At 41.3% G+C, this 20,481-nt stretch overlaps 1 protein-coding gene across 3 annotated transcripts in view; it reads right to left on the reverse strand.

Moving 5' to 3' along the window:
* TGFBR2 (transforming growth factor beta receptor 2) overlaps window positions 1-20,481 on the reverse strand; it is a 61,102-nt gene that overhangs the window by 30,658 nt on the left and 9,963 nt on the right. For all 3 annotated transcript variants that reach the window (XM_075745745.1, XM_075745744.1, XM_075745746.1), the window contains 2 exons: window positions 2,355-2,526; window positions 491-681 (listed from right to left, as the gene is read on the reverse strand). In XM_075745745.1, coding sequence (XP_075601860.1) covers window positions 491-681; window positions 2,355-2,526 — 363 coding nt within the window. The remainder of the gene's footprint in view (window positions 1-490; window positions 682-2,354; window positions 2,527-20,481) is intronic.

The raw sequence follows: 20,481 nt of genomic DNA on the forward strand, positions 1-20,481 counted from the left end.
AAGTGCAGGTGGTCAGTTACAACAGAGAAGCTGACTTTAAATTCACATCCTATCGAGTTACTCAGTAGTATCTGTACGTGCAGATGCCACACTATGGCAGTACAGCCTTTTAGAAGAGGCAAGACCTTAAATATGGCATTCGCTTCTTGTATATGCTTTATAATGTAATTAGCATATGGTGCATTTTGGTGTGTCAACAGAACAACTCTAAACATCTTGCTTTCACCTTTCTTTTCATCAACTTTTAAGTGCAATGTCTTGAGCTGAGTATCAGACTTACTTCAAAAGGAGGATAGCCTGGCAGGAAGAAATATCCTCTGAATGCAGAAAAGAAAGGTTGAGGTTTTGCAAGACTCAGAAGAGACCAAAATATCTCCTGCCCCGAGAAGTTTTCCTCCACAAAATGCAATTCCAAAGTCCATTGGTGTGACACAGTTAATATTACTTGTAAGGTATACCCTAGGAATGCAGGGTGAATTATTAAACCCACCTGATGGAAAAATGAGCATATCATTGCATTCTTCACCTGTACAGGAACACATGAACATCAATCCCCCATCTTCCTTCTTTTCCCTCATCAAACACTGCTCTGAGCTGGAGTCATCCAACACATGACCATAGAGTGTTTTCTGGGGATCATGACATATTGTTTCTAATGTCACATTTTCATCATTTTGTCTCCTGAAAAGGAAAAGGAGAAAACTGAAATCAAAGCAATATTTTACAAAAGGAGCAGACAGGACTGTGCCTGCCTGAAATTTGCCTCTTTTGAGAGCTCAACTGGGATTTAAAAAGTATCATATGTTCTTCTCCGGCCTTTCTGAATGGGGTAAGTTTGGCTGTGTCTGGGCTCCTCACACTGGGGCATTTGTACAATGGCACAGCTATTCCTGTATCATATTACCACTAAGTTCCAGTGAGTGCCTTTGAAAATCTCATCCAGAATTATTCAGGCTAATGCTCAATGAACTGCTGTGAACTTCAGAACATACTTTTGGTTTTTGTGGTCACTGTGCAGACAGTAAAAAATCTGTGAGAAATTATGATAAATACTGAATTATTTCCTCAAAATTTGAAGAATTTCTAGTGATTCGGCCTTTTTGTTTTATTTTTGAGGCCTATAATCAGCACAATTTCTGGAGTTATCCTTATAATGTAAAAAAAAAACCAAAAAACAACCAAAAAGACCCAAACAAAAACAAAACCCAAAACAAAACCAACAACAGAACTTGTGCAAGCTAGAGTTGCCTCGCTGTCACAGAAATATTTACAGCTGATAAACTGGACCATACTCCTGTGTTTTGTCTTGTTCCACAGATTTCATTTTATTGACACAAGACTCAGAGGCAAAGAGTACTTTAAATACAGTTCTCAACTCATTTGCCTTTTGGATAAGTTGACATGAAAAAATCGAGAATGTATCTTAAATTGCACTACAGCCACTTTGTATGGCAATAATAGACAGTGACCACTTACTAAAGGAGCACAGGACAAATAAGGAACAGCACACTGGACTGATCCTGCATTTCAAGTGTCTACTTCCAATTATGCTGAACACCTCTTCAAGTCAATAGACACAACTAATCCCTCAATAAATGAATTAATTATGCCTTTCTGTAAGTGATTCTAATTATGTTCCTAAATCAGCAGCAATGTTGCCAATACTCAGTTCTGTTCCTTTTGTTCACATATGAACTCATTAAGAGTATTTCTGGTTTTCTTTGGTAGGAGTGGCTTATCTTTTATTGAAGGGCAAAAGCCCAGTTTTTAGACTGCTTAAAAAAGTGTTACAACTCATTTTCATATACCCTTGGTTTCTTTGAACCTAGAAATATGCTATATAAAAAGCACCATGCTTACATCGGAGTCACTACATACACAGAAGATTTCTTTTTTTTACCATTAAGAGAAAGTATTTCTAACTATACACAGTAAATAAGCCTCCTGTGATAGACTTACATAATCTAGTTTACTTTGAAACCTGAAAGAGAATTGCCTTTCTTCAGCAAATGCCACCACAATCCTCTCTGAGTCTCAAATCTGTTTCTACTCTCAGTGCTGTGGGTGGATGCAGCTTAATGGTTTGAGCAAAAACATACCTCTTTTCCAATAACAGCATAAGCTGAAACAGAACTGCTTTGAAAGAAAAAAATTCCCAGAACATTTCATATCAGAATTGTTGTTAACCTCAAGAAACTCTCAGTATGCTGAGCACAGACATGAGTTGGAAGTGAGAGAGCAAAGCCTGGTGAGGTAGCAGGAACATTCTGAATATCAAAGCAATCGAGGAAAGTACTAAGTAATGATGGATGAGGGTGTGCTCCCCTCCTCACCTGTATGAAGAAATAACTTACCATATAGCAACACAGACTTCATTATTCTTCTCACAGATAGCAGTGATGTTGCAGTTGCTCTTGCACTGATGTTGGTTTGAGCAGGTTGTTACTTTAATGTCACAAAATTTGCATAGGTTCGGCATTTGCAATCCATTTTCCTTATTTCTGTCTACAGGTGACATAATTTCAGCTTAAGGAAAAAAAAGAGAAGGAAACTCAATAATGGCAGATTATCAGACTGTGTTATTGCTTATTATGAAGATAAGGTTTTCATCAGCAGCAAACACTCCCTCCCATCTTAAATTAGAAAATCTTTGCTCTTTCACAGCTACCAATTTTCTTTACAACAGGACAAGTGCCACAATGTCAAGACCAGGTTAATCAAAGTGAATGTGAAAAGTGAAATCAACTTCTATTGACTTCAGAGGGAGCAAAAGTTGCTTTGTATTTTGCAGAATCAAGCTTATTCTGAGTCCAGTTTGGACTGAAATAATTACTCTGTAGTCACCCATTTGCATTATTCACAGGCAGCATATCTGTCCCCCATGTACAATATATTGCATCATGGTCTGTGTGCCAAAGTAACTGTAGATACCATAGTGGGAAAGCATGTTAGGTGGGTGACATCATTATGACCTGGATCATGGTGAATTTTGCAAGTTTGCCTTTACTAACCTGAGGCATAACCTGAGTGTTGTCCCTAATCTGATTACTGTTCACACAGAAAAACACAGAGCTGGAACTGACTTTCAACTTAAGGCAGATGGTCTGCCAGAGCTTGTGGGTGAACTCAAGCTGGAAATGCAATAGGGCATCTGTGCAGCTCATGTAATCTGCTACTGGAGTCTTCCTGGTCTAACTCAAGGGAACTTGAACTCAAACTAACTTGCAATGACAGTCTGTCTTGTAGAAGTCTACTTTGACCCAACAGCTACATTTCTGCACCCAGGCATTGAAGAATTACTTGCTTACTGGTTCTGAGTGTTAGTACTCACCATCTGCTTCAGTGTGGTAGCAGTAAGGGAAGAGATATTTTTTTGTCCCAGTGTATGAATTTCAGGAAACATATTTTTAGTTCAAAAACTATTTTGAAAAGCCAGCGTGACTACAAGGAACAGAAAATGCCAACATAAACTTTTTTTCTAAAGCTAAAATGAATATGTGACTATCTGAAGTGGAGCAGACCATCTACAACAGTTTCAGTCTGCCTCACTTTGTAATATATTTAGAAAAGTAGGTTGAACCACTTTAAGGAGATACTGGGCTTCATACAGCACAGCCCTTCTCTTGTAGCCACCTGCATGTTAAAACTATGTTCATATTGCTCTCTGTGGCCAAATGTTGCTAGTCAACCAATAATGGGCAACCAGGGATTTGTAATTTCCCCCTCTCTCCTCCACTAGCTGAGAAATCAGTTTTTTTCTTTCTAGAACTTCACAATTTACTACCATTAGAATATTTTATTACAGGAATTAAATACACATGTTTTTTTCCAGAAGGAAATAAAAAGGCCTCTTGCTAACATTTTCAATGGATTTCTAAGCCATTGTGAGGGACTGAGAGAAAAGTCTTGCCTCTTCATCCAAATCACACATCCCTCTCATCACTAGCATGCTCTGGTACTGATCTAAGGTCCCTGACCTTACTGCCATTGTAATCAGTGGCAAAACTCCCAATGATTTTAATGGTTTAGAAGAAGCTCCTACACAGAGGGGAGGGTTCTGATGAGCTCACTGGGAGCACTTACTCAGGTGGAGAATGCTGGCAGTATGTTACGGGCCGGCTGAATTTTAAGCCCCAGGTAAACGTTTCTTGTTCTTAATTATTTGTATTGCAAAAAACTTCCAGGAGCCATACAGAAGAACAAAACATCATTGAAGTAGGTGTGGTAGGAACTAAAAAGGTCTTCAGTCTAGTGATCTGTATGTGTTAATATAATCATCATTATGGCTTATATGGAATAATTATTCCTCTCTTCTGGATGGTACCTCATATTTACCACATGTTGAGGAGAAACTAATAGCTAAGTTCCAGTAATGATCGAAACAACCTGATAACGAGGGACTGTCCCTCTACCCAGTAAGAAACAAGCTATGGTCCTAAAAGTCTGGATGAACAATACAGACAAATATCAAGGGAGAGATTAAGTGACTCACCCAAGTTCACAGAGGAAACCTGTGGCAGGGTGCCAAGTGCCTCACAACTGAGCATGGGGGAAAGACATCTGCTGCTCAAACTGCAAAGACTTTATCTGCATCTACACTGCTTTCAGCTCTGAGCTCACATGGCTCCATGTTTCACTGGGCAGCTGTGTCACGATGGATGCCTCTGCCATAGGCTCGACTCAGTCCTCTCTAACGCCCGCTGCACTGGAGCCAAAAGCCACATGAAGGTGGGTCCTTAGGTAAACTGGTTCAAGCACATCATGCTTGTTGAGAGGTGGGGCTCATTCCTGTGCCGTCCCTGGCCATGCCAGGTTCTGCCAAGACTCACCCACTGGAACAAACATATGAAAATATGTTTGGACCTCTTCCAAGAAGGGATCTCCAAACCAAGCCACTTGATAAAAACAAACAAACAAACAAAACAAACAAAAAAGAAACCCAAAACCAACTATCTGGAATGCAGCAATCTACTGCAAGGTCACAAACCTTAAGTTTCTAAGTTAGAGTGGTAGGCCGTAACTCAATTACTGGCAAAAGCTAGACCCAGCTAATTTCTGAACAGGTTTAATGGTGAAAGCTAATGGGGTTTTAGGACATCCAGAACTGACTGCACTTGAATTTTCTTCCAAAAATTCTTTAATAGAGACTGACAGTGCAGTGCTTCTCTTCATTCCTCTGGCACTTCAAGGTACTGGATAAACTGCCCAAGTGGACAACCTTTCTTCCACACTTCAGCATCTGATTTAAAGTGATATTGTCACATTGCTCTAGCAGGTGTTGGTGTGTTGTTCATTAATACAGCTTGGCTTTGCCCACTTCGATATCTCATCTAGTTCTAAACTAACTGGGCGAAAGCTAAGTTTGACTTTCCCCTATCAGACTGATGTTGAAACCAACCTCTGCAAAGGGCCTGAGATTAAATCTGGAGTCAGATGTGAACCCCAACCTCTCTTCTGATCACAGTCTGCTACTAGACTCTGAGGACTTAGAAATCCAGGAAAGATTGGTCTCCTTCCAAGTCACATGAACTCGGACCTGTCTCTAATCAACAAAATCCTGGCTGGAGAATGACAAGTTGTTAGGTTTCTTCCCAAGGGAAGTGTATTCACTCATTCCCTGAGGGGCCCACAACCAATGAGTGCTTCCCGATCAGCAAGATTGCTCCTCTTCTTGTAGTCACTTGAATGTCCATCTCTAAAAATGCTTGACTATCCTGTTGCACACTTCATACCACATGAGCCAACTCCTCAAGGTTTTCTCCCGTTCAGACAACCAAAGTCACTTGAACACTCTGGACAGAAGCAACCTTTCATTTTGCATGAGAACAAAAAAAAGTGGATATAATGGGAAAGTCAACAAAGAAAACACAGATTCGCACATCTGAAGGAAGCCATCCTAAAACGTGTGTTTGGTCTCCTAAAATGTGAGTTTTGTCATCTACTCTCTAATGTTTGTTTTCTTATTTTGACTTTTACAGGAAGCCTAATTCTAGCTTTCCTTCCTTCCTTGTCCAGGGAGAGGTCTCCAAATAAAAGACTGCGGTTTCTTGGCTATGAAGCTTTCAACCAACCAGTTCAGCATAGATCAGTCGGTTAAAATGTATGAACATGCAAACCAGCACGTGGGGTGGATATTAGGGAAGAGACACGACAGCAGCCACATAGGAAATATCAACTCCATGGATTCTGGTGGAGCCAGGATTGCAGGACAACATTCTTACTCTATGGTTCACATCTTTTTTATGATTTCTCAGGACCTTTTAAACAGTAGGCCTCACCCAAAGTCTATTCACTATCTTGAAGTTGTTCGCTTTGTTTCTGTTGTTTGTAGATGTAAAACTTTCATTGAGGCCTCACGCTGTAGTTTACATTCCTCTTATTTTTTTAGTATCATTACAGAACTCTCAAAAGCCAACAACATTTAAATAAAGCCCAAACCAACATGCTGTATTTTTGGGAATATCTACACTGGAAAGCTTTATTTATGTCTTAGGATGCATTTCAGAAACAGCAGTCAATTTCTCTTACTCCTATCTTGTAAAATAGTTACTGCATTTCTCTTTTCTCATCTAGTTCCTCTGGCACATGTACATATATAAAATACCACTACGGAGCAGATAGATTCCATCCCTTTAAAAAAAAATTGCTGAGGGAGATGCTGGGATGGGAACTCAACTACTCAGCTGCTGTAAAAGAATTCCACCTGATGGAAGAAGCTTGAATTTAAAACTTTGCTACATCACGGAAATCTCCAAGGAGGAGGATGCCTTTATCAGAAAGTCTTGAAGGAGACTATCCTTGTTCTCCCAAAAAGCATAGCTCCACAACATCATGTCTCAGTGGTTGGAAAGCACAGAAGCAGCTATGAAGAACATCCAAGCTGTGTAACCTTCTCATCCAACAGAAAGACACCAGGTTTTGCCAGGAACAGTGCTAAACACAACAGTTTTTCTATTTTGCCTACCACTCCCAGTACACAATCTATAACCTCAGCAGAACTTTGATAGTGATGGGGACACTGCCAGCATTATGAAAATGGAGATGTGATGATGCAAAAGCACATTTTTTGCCTTACAGATATTGATGAATCAACTACAGGAGGGAAGGAGTCAAGGAAAATGAGTGATCCAAGCTTTGCTTTTAAGACCTGGATATATCCTGATGGTCACTCTGTGACACATACTCCATACTCACTATGTGAGTATTAACTCACGTAGATCATACTGTCTTGGACCCTACTTGGGGCTGCAGTCCTTTATCTCAACTATAATTTACCCAAGTAGGATTACCATGAGCACAGGACTTTTGTGAATGTTTCTATCAACAAGAGTGCTCAGACAGCCTCTGTAAAGCCAAATATGAGCTATCTTTTAAGTACAACTAAAATATGTCAGAGGAAAACAGGTTCCATAAATGTTTAGCTCACCACATATTTAACTGTCCCTGTGGCAGGATTCCAGAAAACCACATTCCTATAGATTCTTTTGCAGAATCTCTCTGCCTCAACCTGTATCGTATATAGTCACTGATCATTGACGTCACCCTGGTCTGCCCCTAGCAGCTTACTCCCTTTTTTCTCCTCAGAAGGTGTTTCACCTTTTAGGTTTCCTTTTGATCTTCAGCCTTCTGGCCTAACACGACAGCTGCCTTAGTCAGTGCTTAAAGACATGCCTTTAAGCCTACCAATTACACTTTCGTTTGCAAAGTGGTTGAGACCTGTGTTCCTTTCCTGCCTGACCAAACCTCATCAGGGCTTTGCAAAGGATAAAGACCAAAATAAGTTCCTTTTTATGAACACACTTCTTTGTGAAGTACTTGGAGGAGATGTGCGTCATGGCTTTTCCCTAACACGCAATGGCTCTTGCCCGTCATGTGAAAAAAATGCAAGTCACACCTATCAGATGGCAACAATACCACTGTGAATGTAACAAGACACACATCCTATCACAAAGCAGACACTATGAGATGGGTGGAAAGATCCGTTCAGCGGGGTCCACAGGCCTTTGAATGGTTTATGTGGGCTACGACCTGCTCTTCAGCCATCCCCAAGAAGTCTGCTAGGAAAGAAGAGGGGAGACTAGGTAAGCCGTTCTGACAAGCTAGACCTAGCCAGAAGTAGTTTGGCCACCCCCAGCTGAAGGAAGGCCAAAGCAGAAGACCTGGTTCACAGCAGGAAGGCCGCTGATGGACTGTGCTGAAATCTGGGAAAATGCTATTTCCCACCAGGCAAGGGGCAGAGGAAGGTACGTGCAGAGGGAGAAGACAAAGGAAAAGGAGCAGGAGTTGGAAAACTTCGTTTAACTCTTCTCTCTGTGGAAGTGCCTGGCTTTTAACAGCAAGTGGAACTGGCAAAACTTTGCTTCAGGGATTGCCGCAGGCACTGACACAGAAACAGAATCAAATCTGGCAGGAGCTGGGGGCAGGGACACAACCAGAGAAAATATGGGAAGGAACTGCATACTAAGCTGGAGATCTTGAAGATAAAAATCATTCTTGTATTTAAAGCATTAAAATAAGACTATTTTTATCCACTGCTTCCAAAATGAGCTAGCACTGGCAGTTTTAATCATGGGCTGGGTTCTTCTCACTGGTCCAGGGCATGGCAGTGAACTGCCTCAAACACGCCTAAGAACGGAGCTGGCAGCCCTGACTCCTGATTGACATTAGCGCAGGTGTGAGGAGACGCCAGCTCAGCACTTAGAATAGAAGTGCAAACACATTCTGAAAACAGGGAATAAAAATAACATTATTGTGATGCTTCAAATAATGAGATGGATTTTTACCTGCGGATTTGTAACTTGCTGCTCTCTTCCACATTTTCTGGCCACTGGTTAGCACTCCATGGTAGGCGGAACAAAAGAATACTGTCTCCAGGCAAAAAGGCTGAAAAAAAATCTAAATGATGGCTTCCCATAGGGCATTCAAAGAGATGTTTCATCTTCTCCTGACTTTAACCCGCAGCCTCCCTAACACAGCTGGTAAACAGCACACAGCACTGGAGAACTGTATGTGATATAACACGAAGATCAATTTATTCAACTATGACTACAGGCTCTAGGTTTTTTCTGCATAATGCATTAAGTTTGGAATTTACTGGAAGCTGTCTTTGGTGGTTAACTCCTTCTGTGACTTCAGATATATTGTGAGTACCAAGTACAGCAATGCTTATATGGTTCACAAGATCAGGAAAAACAGCTTTGTTGGAATAAGCATGAATCATGGTTCAGGACTGACATTTGCATAGCTAATTCTGACCTGTCCATTAAAAAGCATATCCTGTAACTTCACCTCCTTTTGTATTCGTGCCTGCCCAGTGAAAGCTGCCATTACTTCACTTGAAATGGAGCTGAAAGAGTATAAACACTCTAGCTTTTGTACAAATATTATTTTTCCAACTTATATGCTCTGAAAATAGACAGCAGTCATTCAAGCATTATAGTTATTTCTGTGATATAGAAGGAAGCAAAGATTTTTTCATGACAGGAGAGTCTCTGTGGCAAAACCCCCAACGTTTTAACACACACACACAATTAGGAACAATTCTGACTCAGAAAAACTCACATGTGCCTCCACTCTCAGCTACAGAGCCTCACCTGAACAAAACCGTGCAATTCAATCTTCTAAGTAGGTTGAATGGAGTTTCTTAACCCATTGTACCTCTCCCTTCGGTTGGTTAAGAAAGCCTGTTTATTGAAACATGCTTCTCTCCACTCCTGCCCCCTCAACAGTCACACCACCAACACAACCTATTTCAAGATACGACAGGGGTCTTCATTCTTCACAAGGTGAATCATTTGTCCTGAAAGAGGCACATATTCCCTCCAAAAGCTTAGTTTATATTTCTTCCCTTTCTCTCTCTTACTACAAGAGAAATGAGGAATGTCCACCTTAAAGAGTCACTCAACCCTATTTTCAAGGCCCTATTTATTAAACTCCCAGTTTCCAAAAGGGAAATTCAGGAGTCCACCCAGTACAGGTGGAACGGTACTTTAGGACATTTTCTAATAACATTATGGCCAAGCTATTTCTATTAGCCATGAAGTATTCCACAGAGACACATCCTGGCTCTTCAGTTTACCTGTGAGGCTACTGAATGCGCTCAGTGGCATATGCAAATGGAAAAATCCATGAGATCATAAAAAACCAAATCATATTCTTAAGGTATCAGTGCTGCTTACCTAAAGTCATCCCTTTATTACTTACTAGCAGGCCTAAGTGTCTGTCTTGTGATACCTGCTTAATGCAAAGACAAAAATCCTGTCTGCTTTTTAGGAGCATCCTCACTAGATAGGCTACAGGTGGGAGGAAGGCAGAGAAGTTTTGAAGTCTATGTCACAGGGCAAGTGACTGCATCCTCTGCTAAACTTCTGGCAGCAGAACAGCTCTACGGTAGGGCCAAAGAGGCTAACTTCAGAAGTGTTATGAGCTTCCCGCTATACTTCATTGCCAAACCCTGCCATCCTTCCCACAGGGAACTGCAGTTGTGGTAGCTGTGATGGGCAGGGTCGGTGGGCACACGGGTACTGCTCCTGCTTCTCCCTTACACAGACGGCTGCCATGCCGGCTCATCGCTGGACACCACAGCGGGCAGCCACAGGGCACGCTGCGCAGATGGGAGTCCTGCCCTCAGCTCCCACAGAGGGCTGCGCAACCCAAGCCACACAGAAATTAAAAATAGTAACATAGTTGCTTGGCCAAACACCCACAAATGACACTCCTACTCATCTTTAGTAAACGGTCTTGTCATGCTTAACTTTTTGAATGGTTTCAAGTAACTAAGTGCTGGCCCGGCATTCACTTACCACCACCACATGAGTTTAACTGATTAAAGGGATGGAGGTTTTTCAGCTTTGCATGTGGATCTTCAAATCCTTTTAAAGCTGATTTACCTCAGCATAGGTTATATCAGGAACAAGTCTAGCCAGCATCAGAATTGAGAATTACCACACACAAAGTTGCTGCGGTTTACTCAATTACTTTGAAATCAATTCTAAGTTCAAAAGGTGCAAATTCTCTATGTGGAAAAAGCTTTCATGTTACTTGACTATCTATCTGCAGCATTTTCAACAGGAATAAGGGAGGTTAGATAGACGGCAGAAAACCATCTCTTCCAAACACAAAATGGTAATGATTTAAAGACTGATCTCTACGTTGGCAGCACGCAGCAACGCAGGTGGCAAAAAGCCAAGTCTGTCTCCTGAAACTACAGTTAACTCTTACTAAAGTTAACTCTTGCTACAGTTAAATTCTTGCTAAATGTATGACTACTGGACTCTAGTGTATTCAAAAGAGCAGACTAAGGTAACTAAAATGTAGAGGAAACTCTCAATAATACCTAAAAGCAGCTGCCGGGCCTTATGAAGAGTTAGTTCATGCAGACGAGCAGATGTTTATTAATACTGTTCCTTCACTCAGGAGACTGGCAGGCACTTGCAAACCCTCTCTGGTCTCAGAGAAGAACCTCCAGAAAAGGTCATGAAATGTGTTAGTTTGGGGGGAGATTTTTGTTTGCTTTTTAAAGTAGTGAAAATGAAGTGCAGACATTAAGACTGTGACAAATCACACAAAACAGGAAATTCAAAGTTACGTCTGACTCCCCCAGGTTCCCTTTGATACAGCTAGGTTGCCTGGTGAATCAGAAAAAGTATCACTCCTGTATTTGCCATTTCATGCTTTTATTTTTCATTTTATTTACTTTAGTAATATCCCCCTAAAACTACTGACACGCTTTCCAGACAGGTTTTGGAAGGCACAGGGCCGTACCCTTCCTGCCTTTCAAAAGGCTCCTGCCCCATGCAGCTTTCCAGAGCCCTCAGCAGATGCCTCCTTTGGGGATGCCACTGCAGAGCCTCCTTCACACTCGCACACCTTTCCTGACATCTTATTTTTAATGTTGTTCCTTTTTGATGCAAGGAAACACATATTTTGAGAACAACAATTGTCTGTCTCATGGAGAAGCCCTCAGACCATTTTAAGAAAAATGACTGATTTGTTTCTTAAGCATTGTGAACCCAAAAGATCTTCCCTTTTCCTTTTCTCTCTAGTGAGGCCATACAGAAAATATCTGCACAGTTTCAGTTTGCAAAAACCAGCAGTGCTGCTCCTCTGCTCTGGTTATTTGTTCACATCCCTCATTGCACTTTCTCCTCTCTCACAGAGGAATCAGACACCCCTTACCATACCTCCCTCCCCCTCCAAAAGGCCAGTTTGACCCAGAACAGTTCTCCAGTCTAGACAACTATCTGACTGCACAAACATAATAAAGAATGTGGTATGAGGAGCGGGAACCCACAGCTAGGGTAATGCATAAGTGCATATTTCAACAACAGCAGCAGCACTGCTGAGGGCAGAGAAAAGTCTCGGTGGATCTATGGCTACAGTTTCTTCTGGGGCAAGATCATGGGAGAGCAAAGGCAGGCAGGCTTTCTTGCCTTGGGAGATAGCCGCAGGGGTGGGAATTTTTACTACTACACTCTGTTTCTAGGAAAGATCTTCTAGATTTTAGGACTCCTAGTTTGGGGGGATTTCAAGTTCTAAATGGCTGTCCCAGGGCAGCATGGTCTCAATTTCTCTAGCTGGCTGATTCCTGCAGTTTTGCTGACACGCAGGCTGATCAGCCCGAGGGCAGGGCTGCACCCAAGGGCTCTGCACCCCAGGCTGCGGTCAGGCAGCCCACCACGCCAGGGTCACGGGGGACCTGCTCTCTGCTGCTGTCTCCAACCTGAGCACAGTTTGCTTTCAAATGCCACCTCCCCTGAGACAGGAGACGTCACAACCCTTCCAGAAGAGGCAACAAGGGTTCTGCAGTTATTATTATCTGCCAGGCATCGTCACCACAAAGGCAGATGGGACTTGCCTAGGACTCATCTGCATGGGTTATGACACTTTGGGGAGCACTCCAAGGACTGATGTTTCTCCCCAGAAATATTTCCAGAGGCACCTTAGGATGGGCCCCAGAGCTGTTTAAATCCACTATGAAAGTAGACAGGAGGTTATTTTGACTTTGAAGTGTAGAAAAAATACTTCTGGCATCTCAAGTCAGTTAACAACATTTATGGGAGACATCTGAGAAGATAAGTATTATTCTCTGGGACTGTTTCCTCAGCAGTACACAGACCTAGCAGATGTCTCCTCTTCATAGGATGCTGATGGAGTCAGAGCAGTCTTGGGTTTAGAATACACTTTTTTTCACAAGAAAGGACTATATAAATGGGACAGACAGTACTATGAACCACAGATATCCTCTGTCTAAAGTGAAACATCTGATTTTGCTGCTGATCTGTAATATGAACCTAAAAATAAAATCCAGCCAGTCACCCCAACTCTGCTTTATTTTAGGGGAAAATTCTGACAAACATTTACCTGAAACTACCACTAGTCTGAGAAAATGTTCTGTAAACCCAGACAAAAGTATTGCCTGAGTTTCAGCTTTTGCTCTGAAACTTTTGCTGAACTTTATTTCCCACCTCTGATTTCAAAGGGCCTGATTCTGACTGCACTTCCTTTTCTGTAAACTGCAAGCAAGATCCTGCGTACTAAGGAACGAAACATAGGTCAAATGAAGCCAAACCTAAATAATAGATCTGGGATTTAAAAAAAATATCAAAAACAGTCTCAAAATGTAACAGAGTAGTTGGAATAGGCTGCATCTGTTCAAATATCGTTTTAAGTGTCACATTCACAAGTAGGAAATACTTCATAATTATGAAGTACAAGGGGCACAAATAGCACCAGTAAGACATAAAAAGATCTTAGGTACAATGGCACAGTTTGGAGTACATAAATTACAGTCCTGCTGTTCAGTGTTTTCTTTTTACCTAGGTAGAGGAATTCAAAAGTTCCTCGATCTTTTTCCATGCACGACTCCATCTTGCGCCTCTGCACTGGCCCTTCACAAGCGCACCTTTTGTGTCAACTGCTGGAGCATGTTCAAGTCATGAGTTAGGGGGTGCTTTGTGCCTCTGACCAGGACCCGCACATTCTTTAAGCATGATCTCAGCAACCTATACAGCCAGGATTGGAAGTGACCGAGCAAACTGGCTTCAGCCACAGCTCTTAAGTCCACCTTAAGCAAGAGTCTCTATCCTGTACAATAGAAAACTATATGTGTGTATGCTGGTTGCTACTGAACCAAAGTAGAATTTCTATGGAATTTTCTAACACACCAGTAAGTACGGGGAGAAACTGTGTGCACACAAAGACTCACAGCTGCCCATTCAAAATGAGCATTTAAATAGATTAACCAGACAACTGTGCTTTCAAACTTGCAATTGTTACACAGTTACATGATTCAGAGGGATTTATAAATATTTGTTTTTCCAGATAAAAGGAGGGTATTAGTGGGATTTTTTTAAGTGCATTCACTACCACTATCCATCCCTCCCAGCCATAGACAAACAAACAAGGAAACGAAACAAAAACAAGGATGCATTTAGGGTGCAAAATTTGTAGTCACTATTTAAGACTTGGGGATTTTGGTTTAAGCTTAATATAAAAAGACAACTTACTCATGTAAGGAGCATAAAAGATTTAATTTTGCTTAGCTTTTTGAAGACCTCTGAACTTCAGGAATATTTGAGAGATATGGAATTTTAAGTTAAGGGACATCCCCTGACCAAAGGATGCTCCTACTATGGTACTAGTTTACAATTTAATTTACAAATTCTGGTAAAACAGAGTTCTATGCAATTTCTTTCTCTAGACCTGAATATAACCCATCCTTCTTAGTCTATTTGAAAAACTGTTTCCAAATAAGAAGTCTCATTTAACAAGTCCCCATCCTTAACACACACAGAGGCTTCTCTGTCAGTCACTGATGGGCAAACATGTTTATGCGGAAGCTCTGTTCAGAGCTCCTTTTTACTGTGAGAAGCCATTTTCCTCCAGGAAAATAATGTTTACGAACCATTCTGTCCCCACACAGCAAGTTTTGAATGACAGATTCAGGAAAACAGTATGAAAAAGAAATTACTCTCTTTCATAATCCATCAGCTCAGCTAAAAGAGTAAATCAGAGGAAAGTTAGACTCAAATGTAATCCCTTGGGAGCAGAATCACTTTGAATGGATTTGGAGAAAAACACATCCTTCTCAAATTCAGTAGCTTGGATGGTTATATTTGTCTCTGTCAAGTTACATGCAAAGAAGCAGCATAACAGAATTTAATACCCTGGGGACATGTTCTCTTGATAGATGCATCTAACTTCCACAACCATTAATGGGAATTATATACTGAGTATTGAGAAAAGGGCACATGCATAAAAATACATGCTTCTAATGATATTCAACCTTAAGAAAACTTTCTTTTGCTGACTTCTGTTGCAGAAATCCTGCTGCTGTGGCATGCTGTTAGACAGTTATCAGACTTCTTGGTGACAAAGTATCTCTACCAACAAAGCAACATCTCCTGTATCTGCCAAAGGTAAATTTGCTAACACATCCCCCCAGGTATTAGCTGTTCTTTTAATGCACTTGCAGATGACTCCCTCCAGTTACCTTTGAGACTATGAATCAGTAGCTGGTAATACTATCCTGCTGAAATAAGGGAAAGAGTAATCAGCTCTTTCATTTCTGTTTGAGGCTGATATTTTACTGGGCTTAAAGGAAAATAAAAGCTATGGGTGAAACCTGCCCATTCTGAAATAAATAGGTGTTTCACCCCTAAATACATCCCTTGAAAGTTCTCTGAAAGGTCCTTATGTTTGCCATTATTTCTAAATCATGTGCTAAGAATTCATTCGTTATACTATAAAACTGAGTATTTTAAGCACAGCCTCTTCTGCATGTGTGCATGGTCCAGCAGGTAAGCCCCCCCCCCCCTTAAAAAAATGAGCCCCAGATACTAAAAAAATCTGCATGTAGGAATACAACAATTCTCACTCTATAGAACAACAATACAATATTACTCACTGCTTGCAGCAGCCAGCCCCCAGCAGGGTTGGCATTACGGCGCAAGGTGAGGACATTCCTACATTAGACGTAGCTCAGTGGGAAGGAACTTGCCAGTCTAAAATGTTTAGTCTACCTGCCTGAAGATGTGTGAGGGACTGCAGACTCTTCCAGTTTGTTTATGATGAAGCAGAATAAAATTGTAAATAAACTCAGAATGTGAAATGTACACATGAAGTTGGGTTTCTAGGGTTTTCCCCTCCCAATTGCTCTTGATATGGTCATTGTTTCCGTAAACTAATTTCAGGTTCTCAAGCTATATCCTAAGTCATTCTCAAGACCATAATCTTTCAGAGAACTCCAAGACAGCATAAACACTGACAAGTTTGTTTTAAAAAAATATGGCAAAAAAAGAAATTTAAGTGTCTACAAAACAATTACTTCTGTTGAAGGAATTGTTTCAGGGAGAAAAGCTGGGCAGAGGTAAGATAGAAACACAAGACCAAGTACATCAAGCAGCAGCTCAGAAGCAAGCCTTCCATTGCCTCTTAATTTTAATCTGAATATCTTCAAATTTCATCCAATTACTTCAACAATTTTTTTCTAACAACTGAGAACTATGAAAAGCAAAATATGATGACACTTCACAAACTTTTAAATGATGCAGTTCGTTTCTGGCAAAAGCATAACATTCCTCATCCTGCTACCACAGCACAGAAGATGTTTACTGTCACATGTATTAGTTAAATTTAATAGGATAAGATCTTCAGCAGATGCTAATCTGTGATTTCTGAGTGCTGCTATGTCAAATTATACTAGCTGATGTTTAACAGTTTAGAGTCACTGACTGTTTCTGGATATTGGTCATAGCACATCATCATCCTTCATCTGGAGGGCACTTAGCTGTAGAAATTGGTAACAGTCTGCAGGATGTCTAAAGGGCTTCTATGAAATGCCTTGATCATTTTAATCAAATGCCAAGTGGATTAATAATTATGTAATGAAAATACTATTTCAACAACTGTCATTGAGGAGGCTGTGCATAACATGGCCATAGTAGCTGAACCACTCAGCATCCCTTTAAACGTCAGGAGCTATAGTTGCATGCTTTGTTGTGGTTTCTGGTGTAACTGTTCAGTGATGTGGGCAGCTCATTCTCTAAAGCTGTCACTTTGGCATCTTTCACAAATACTGCACTCATGTAGAACACAATAGGTTTTAAAAAGTGTTCTCACAAAACACAACAATTCCAAGCTTTCCCAATGCAGCAATAGTATAGGTTATACCAGACAAAAGCGCTCCGTAGGAATGGAGACATTTTCTTAATTCCTTGGATGCAAAATTTTATAACTTATGCATATTTGAAATATGCTTGCGCAGGGTTAGTTAGCAGAGTAGCTTGTTTGTTACTTCTGGAGATGCTAGTCCTAATTCTGAGAGGGACATGAGTGATACCAGCCTGGTGGTGGTAACCTGCTGCATCACAGATTTGTAGGTTATTTGTAGGACCTGTACGCCAGGAAGAGTTGGGACGCTATTCCCAGTCTGGCCTTCTGCAAGTTTTGCAAAGTCCTAATTTATCTGAGTATATATTTAACAAGCAAAACCCTGTCTTGATTTGCAATGGGACGTCCATCACGTCCCTTGGCAGGGCTCTAATAATGAAATGATGCTGTTAAAAATGCACACCTTGCTTCTGGAGTGATTTAGTTCACCTACAGCTTTCACTTGTTGGAATGGATGCTTGTTCACCTTTCATACTCTCATCCCCTGCAGAGTCTAAAATATCAAGTTAGCACAGCTCAGCACCTTACTCTCCATCAACTAACTGCGGTGAACTTCCACATGAGCAATCCTATCCACAGCTTAGCATTCCGGCAGAGCAGATTTAGCTAGGTTGCACTACCTTACATTTGCCTCGAGGCAAATGCTCCCAGTTACTGCTGTTTATGTGATGTGTGGTATCTTATTAAGGCATAGCAAACTGCCTGCATATCTGACCAAATCTGTATCCAGCCAGGGACCAGCAGCTGTATGTCCTTCATATGTGCAAAACCACCACAGTCTGTCATTTTCAAAAGGCAGGCAATCATTAACATTGAAATCTTACCTGAAAATGCTAAAGAGGCAGTATGGTTCCCTAAACAAACAGTACCACCTCCTTCCTAACCGGCTGCAAGCCTAAAGACACTCGAGTGGAAATTACTGGTTTGGTCAAAGCTATCCACACCTCCGTTTCAAAAGCACAAAATGGAAACTTAAACCAAAATCCACCTTTTAAAGGGAAGAGTGATGATTGTACGGGTAGTCTAACTACTCATGCTAAGCAACAGCTTGGAAAGGCATGTGTCAGTGTTTTCTATTTCTATGTGTGTGGTTACGATAGTGGTAAATGTGCCTTGTCATTAACTTTCAAGGGAAGATACTTTAAATAATTAGTGGTTTGCTTCTAGCATTTGCTACCCACTTTCACCCATGAGAAGGTCAGTATGTTTCTGATTTCAAACCACCAGTAGGTACGTGCCTGACAATCGTACTACAAGTCACCAAAACAAAAAAGCCAAGTTAGGGGAAGTGCAAATTGGCTGAACTGTGAATAATATATATGTAGACAATTGTGAGAAGAGTTAGGCCTTAAATGGTCAAACTGAAGCAAGCTACTAAAGCTTCTTTGTGCCTCACCATTCCCTGGCAGCTCCTAGCACACAGCCTCTTAACCAGAGAAAAATAGGGGAAAAAAAGAGTGCTAATTGTATCTTATTGAACTTGGCAGGGTATTTGAGGCTGATGAGAATGTCTGGATGCTCCGAGGGCTTTAATCCAGAATTTCTGTTGAGAAATAACAGCAGTTATTACTCTATTGGAACCTCAATTTCCCAGTCACAATAGATCAATGTTGAAACAATCTCTGCTCACTTCCCATAAGTTCTATATTTGACCATAGAAACTGTAATTAACACATCAGTGCATTAATTTTTTTACACACACCTAGTTGAAACTGTGGAAATTCTAAAATAACTACTGAAGTTTAACAGTGGCATCAACAATACAAAGGACGAAATCATGGGAAGCTGGAGATCTGGGTTTGGGTCTCCAGAGACTAACAGATTGAGCCCAGGCTTCTCACTTCCCAGCTCACTGCTTTAACCATGGATCAAGATGCAAAAGCTGTTCTCAGTTATAAGTCACCAACAAATCTTGCCTCTTCCTCACATATAAAAGAATGAGCCTGTAGCTCCTTCCAACACATATAGAAGGAGTCTTCATGCCTAACACAGATACCTGGAAATCTTCTTCCTAGGGTCAAGCACCTAGCAATTCAAAATCTACATGGGATATGCCTGGGTCCTCATTCTGAATCCCATGTTCCTGGATTTTGGTGATTTAATTTGAAACACATTTTTATCTTCCTTTATACACATTAAAGGCAGGGGACATGTACATATGAGAAGCTCTAGGCTGCTACTTGCTATGCTAATACTCATGGTACCAGTGTGGCCTCAGGGAAGAGTGGCAACAGTGAAGCTCCCAGCCAGGCAGAAACTTCAAGGCAAAAGTATAAAATGTGAGAAGAAAGGAGTGCGTGAGAAAGGAATTGAAGGAGAAAGAAAAACAATGATGAAGGAACACTTTTTAGCTGTATTCCCTTTTCCAGAATAGTTCAGCAATCTTTTCCCACTGAATATCTTCCTGTTTCTATTATCCAGAGACAAAGAGAGAGCAGATATGGCTTTAGTTACAACAAGACAATGTGGTATTGCTGTTTACACGCAAACTGGGGCTACACCAGCTTTGCAAGCCTGATGCCCTGGCACTGTACATACCAGATGAAAATACTACAAATGCAATAAAAGGATCAGCTTCCCAGATTTTTGACTTAAGGCATTCCCTTGTGGTAAAGTTGGGTGAGGAAACAGAAGAACAGACTGAGGGGAAGAGGGCAAATTCAATAGCCCAGAAGCACGTATCACTGACCTAGTTACTTTGTGAAAGCTTCAATAAAGAGGCTTACGAAGTCATGACTATTACATGGTCCTCTCTGATCTTTTCATGAGGATGAGAAATGGTTGTTTTCAGTTTAAAAAAGGAAAAAAAGATTCTGTATGTAAAGTCTCTTTTTGTTGTGCTGTGAACTCCCTGGAGAGAATATCAGTCACCCTGCGGGGGCTGGAATAATGAATGAACCCATCAGGGAACAGGCTTTCTTCTCCTCTGACATGCTTTGGGAGACCACCCGCACACATGTCAACCCCTTCTCTGCAGAGTGCTGCCTCTAAAGCCCTGCCCAGTCTCAGCCAGCAAGGATCCTTCCTCTCAGAGCCCATCACTGACAGAGTTTAGATACTCATAGGCTGAGGAGTGGCGTGACCATGGGCCTCCCACTTTCTGGGCAAAGGCTCTAACCGCTGCAGGAAAAGGAGGCAACGCAACCGTGAAAATTGGTAATGGGAACTGTGGGGAGGTAGAAGGTACGCAGCAGGGCAGCTGGCCAACTGCCACAGCACAGTCACTGCAGAATCACAGATCTCCTTGTGTGCAGGAGACAAATGAGAAGGGTAATTGCTGCATGCTTGCAGGCAGAACCAGCCAAAGGA

Source organism: Balearica regulorum, chromosome 2 (assembly GCF_011004875.1).
Source record: "Balearica regulorum gibbericeps isolate bBalReg1 chromosome 2, bBalReg1.pri, whole genome shotgun sequence".
In the NCBI taxonomy this organism is placed as follows: Eukaryota; Metazoa; Chordata; class Aves; order Gruiformes; family Gruidae; genus Balearica; species Balearica regulorum.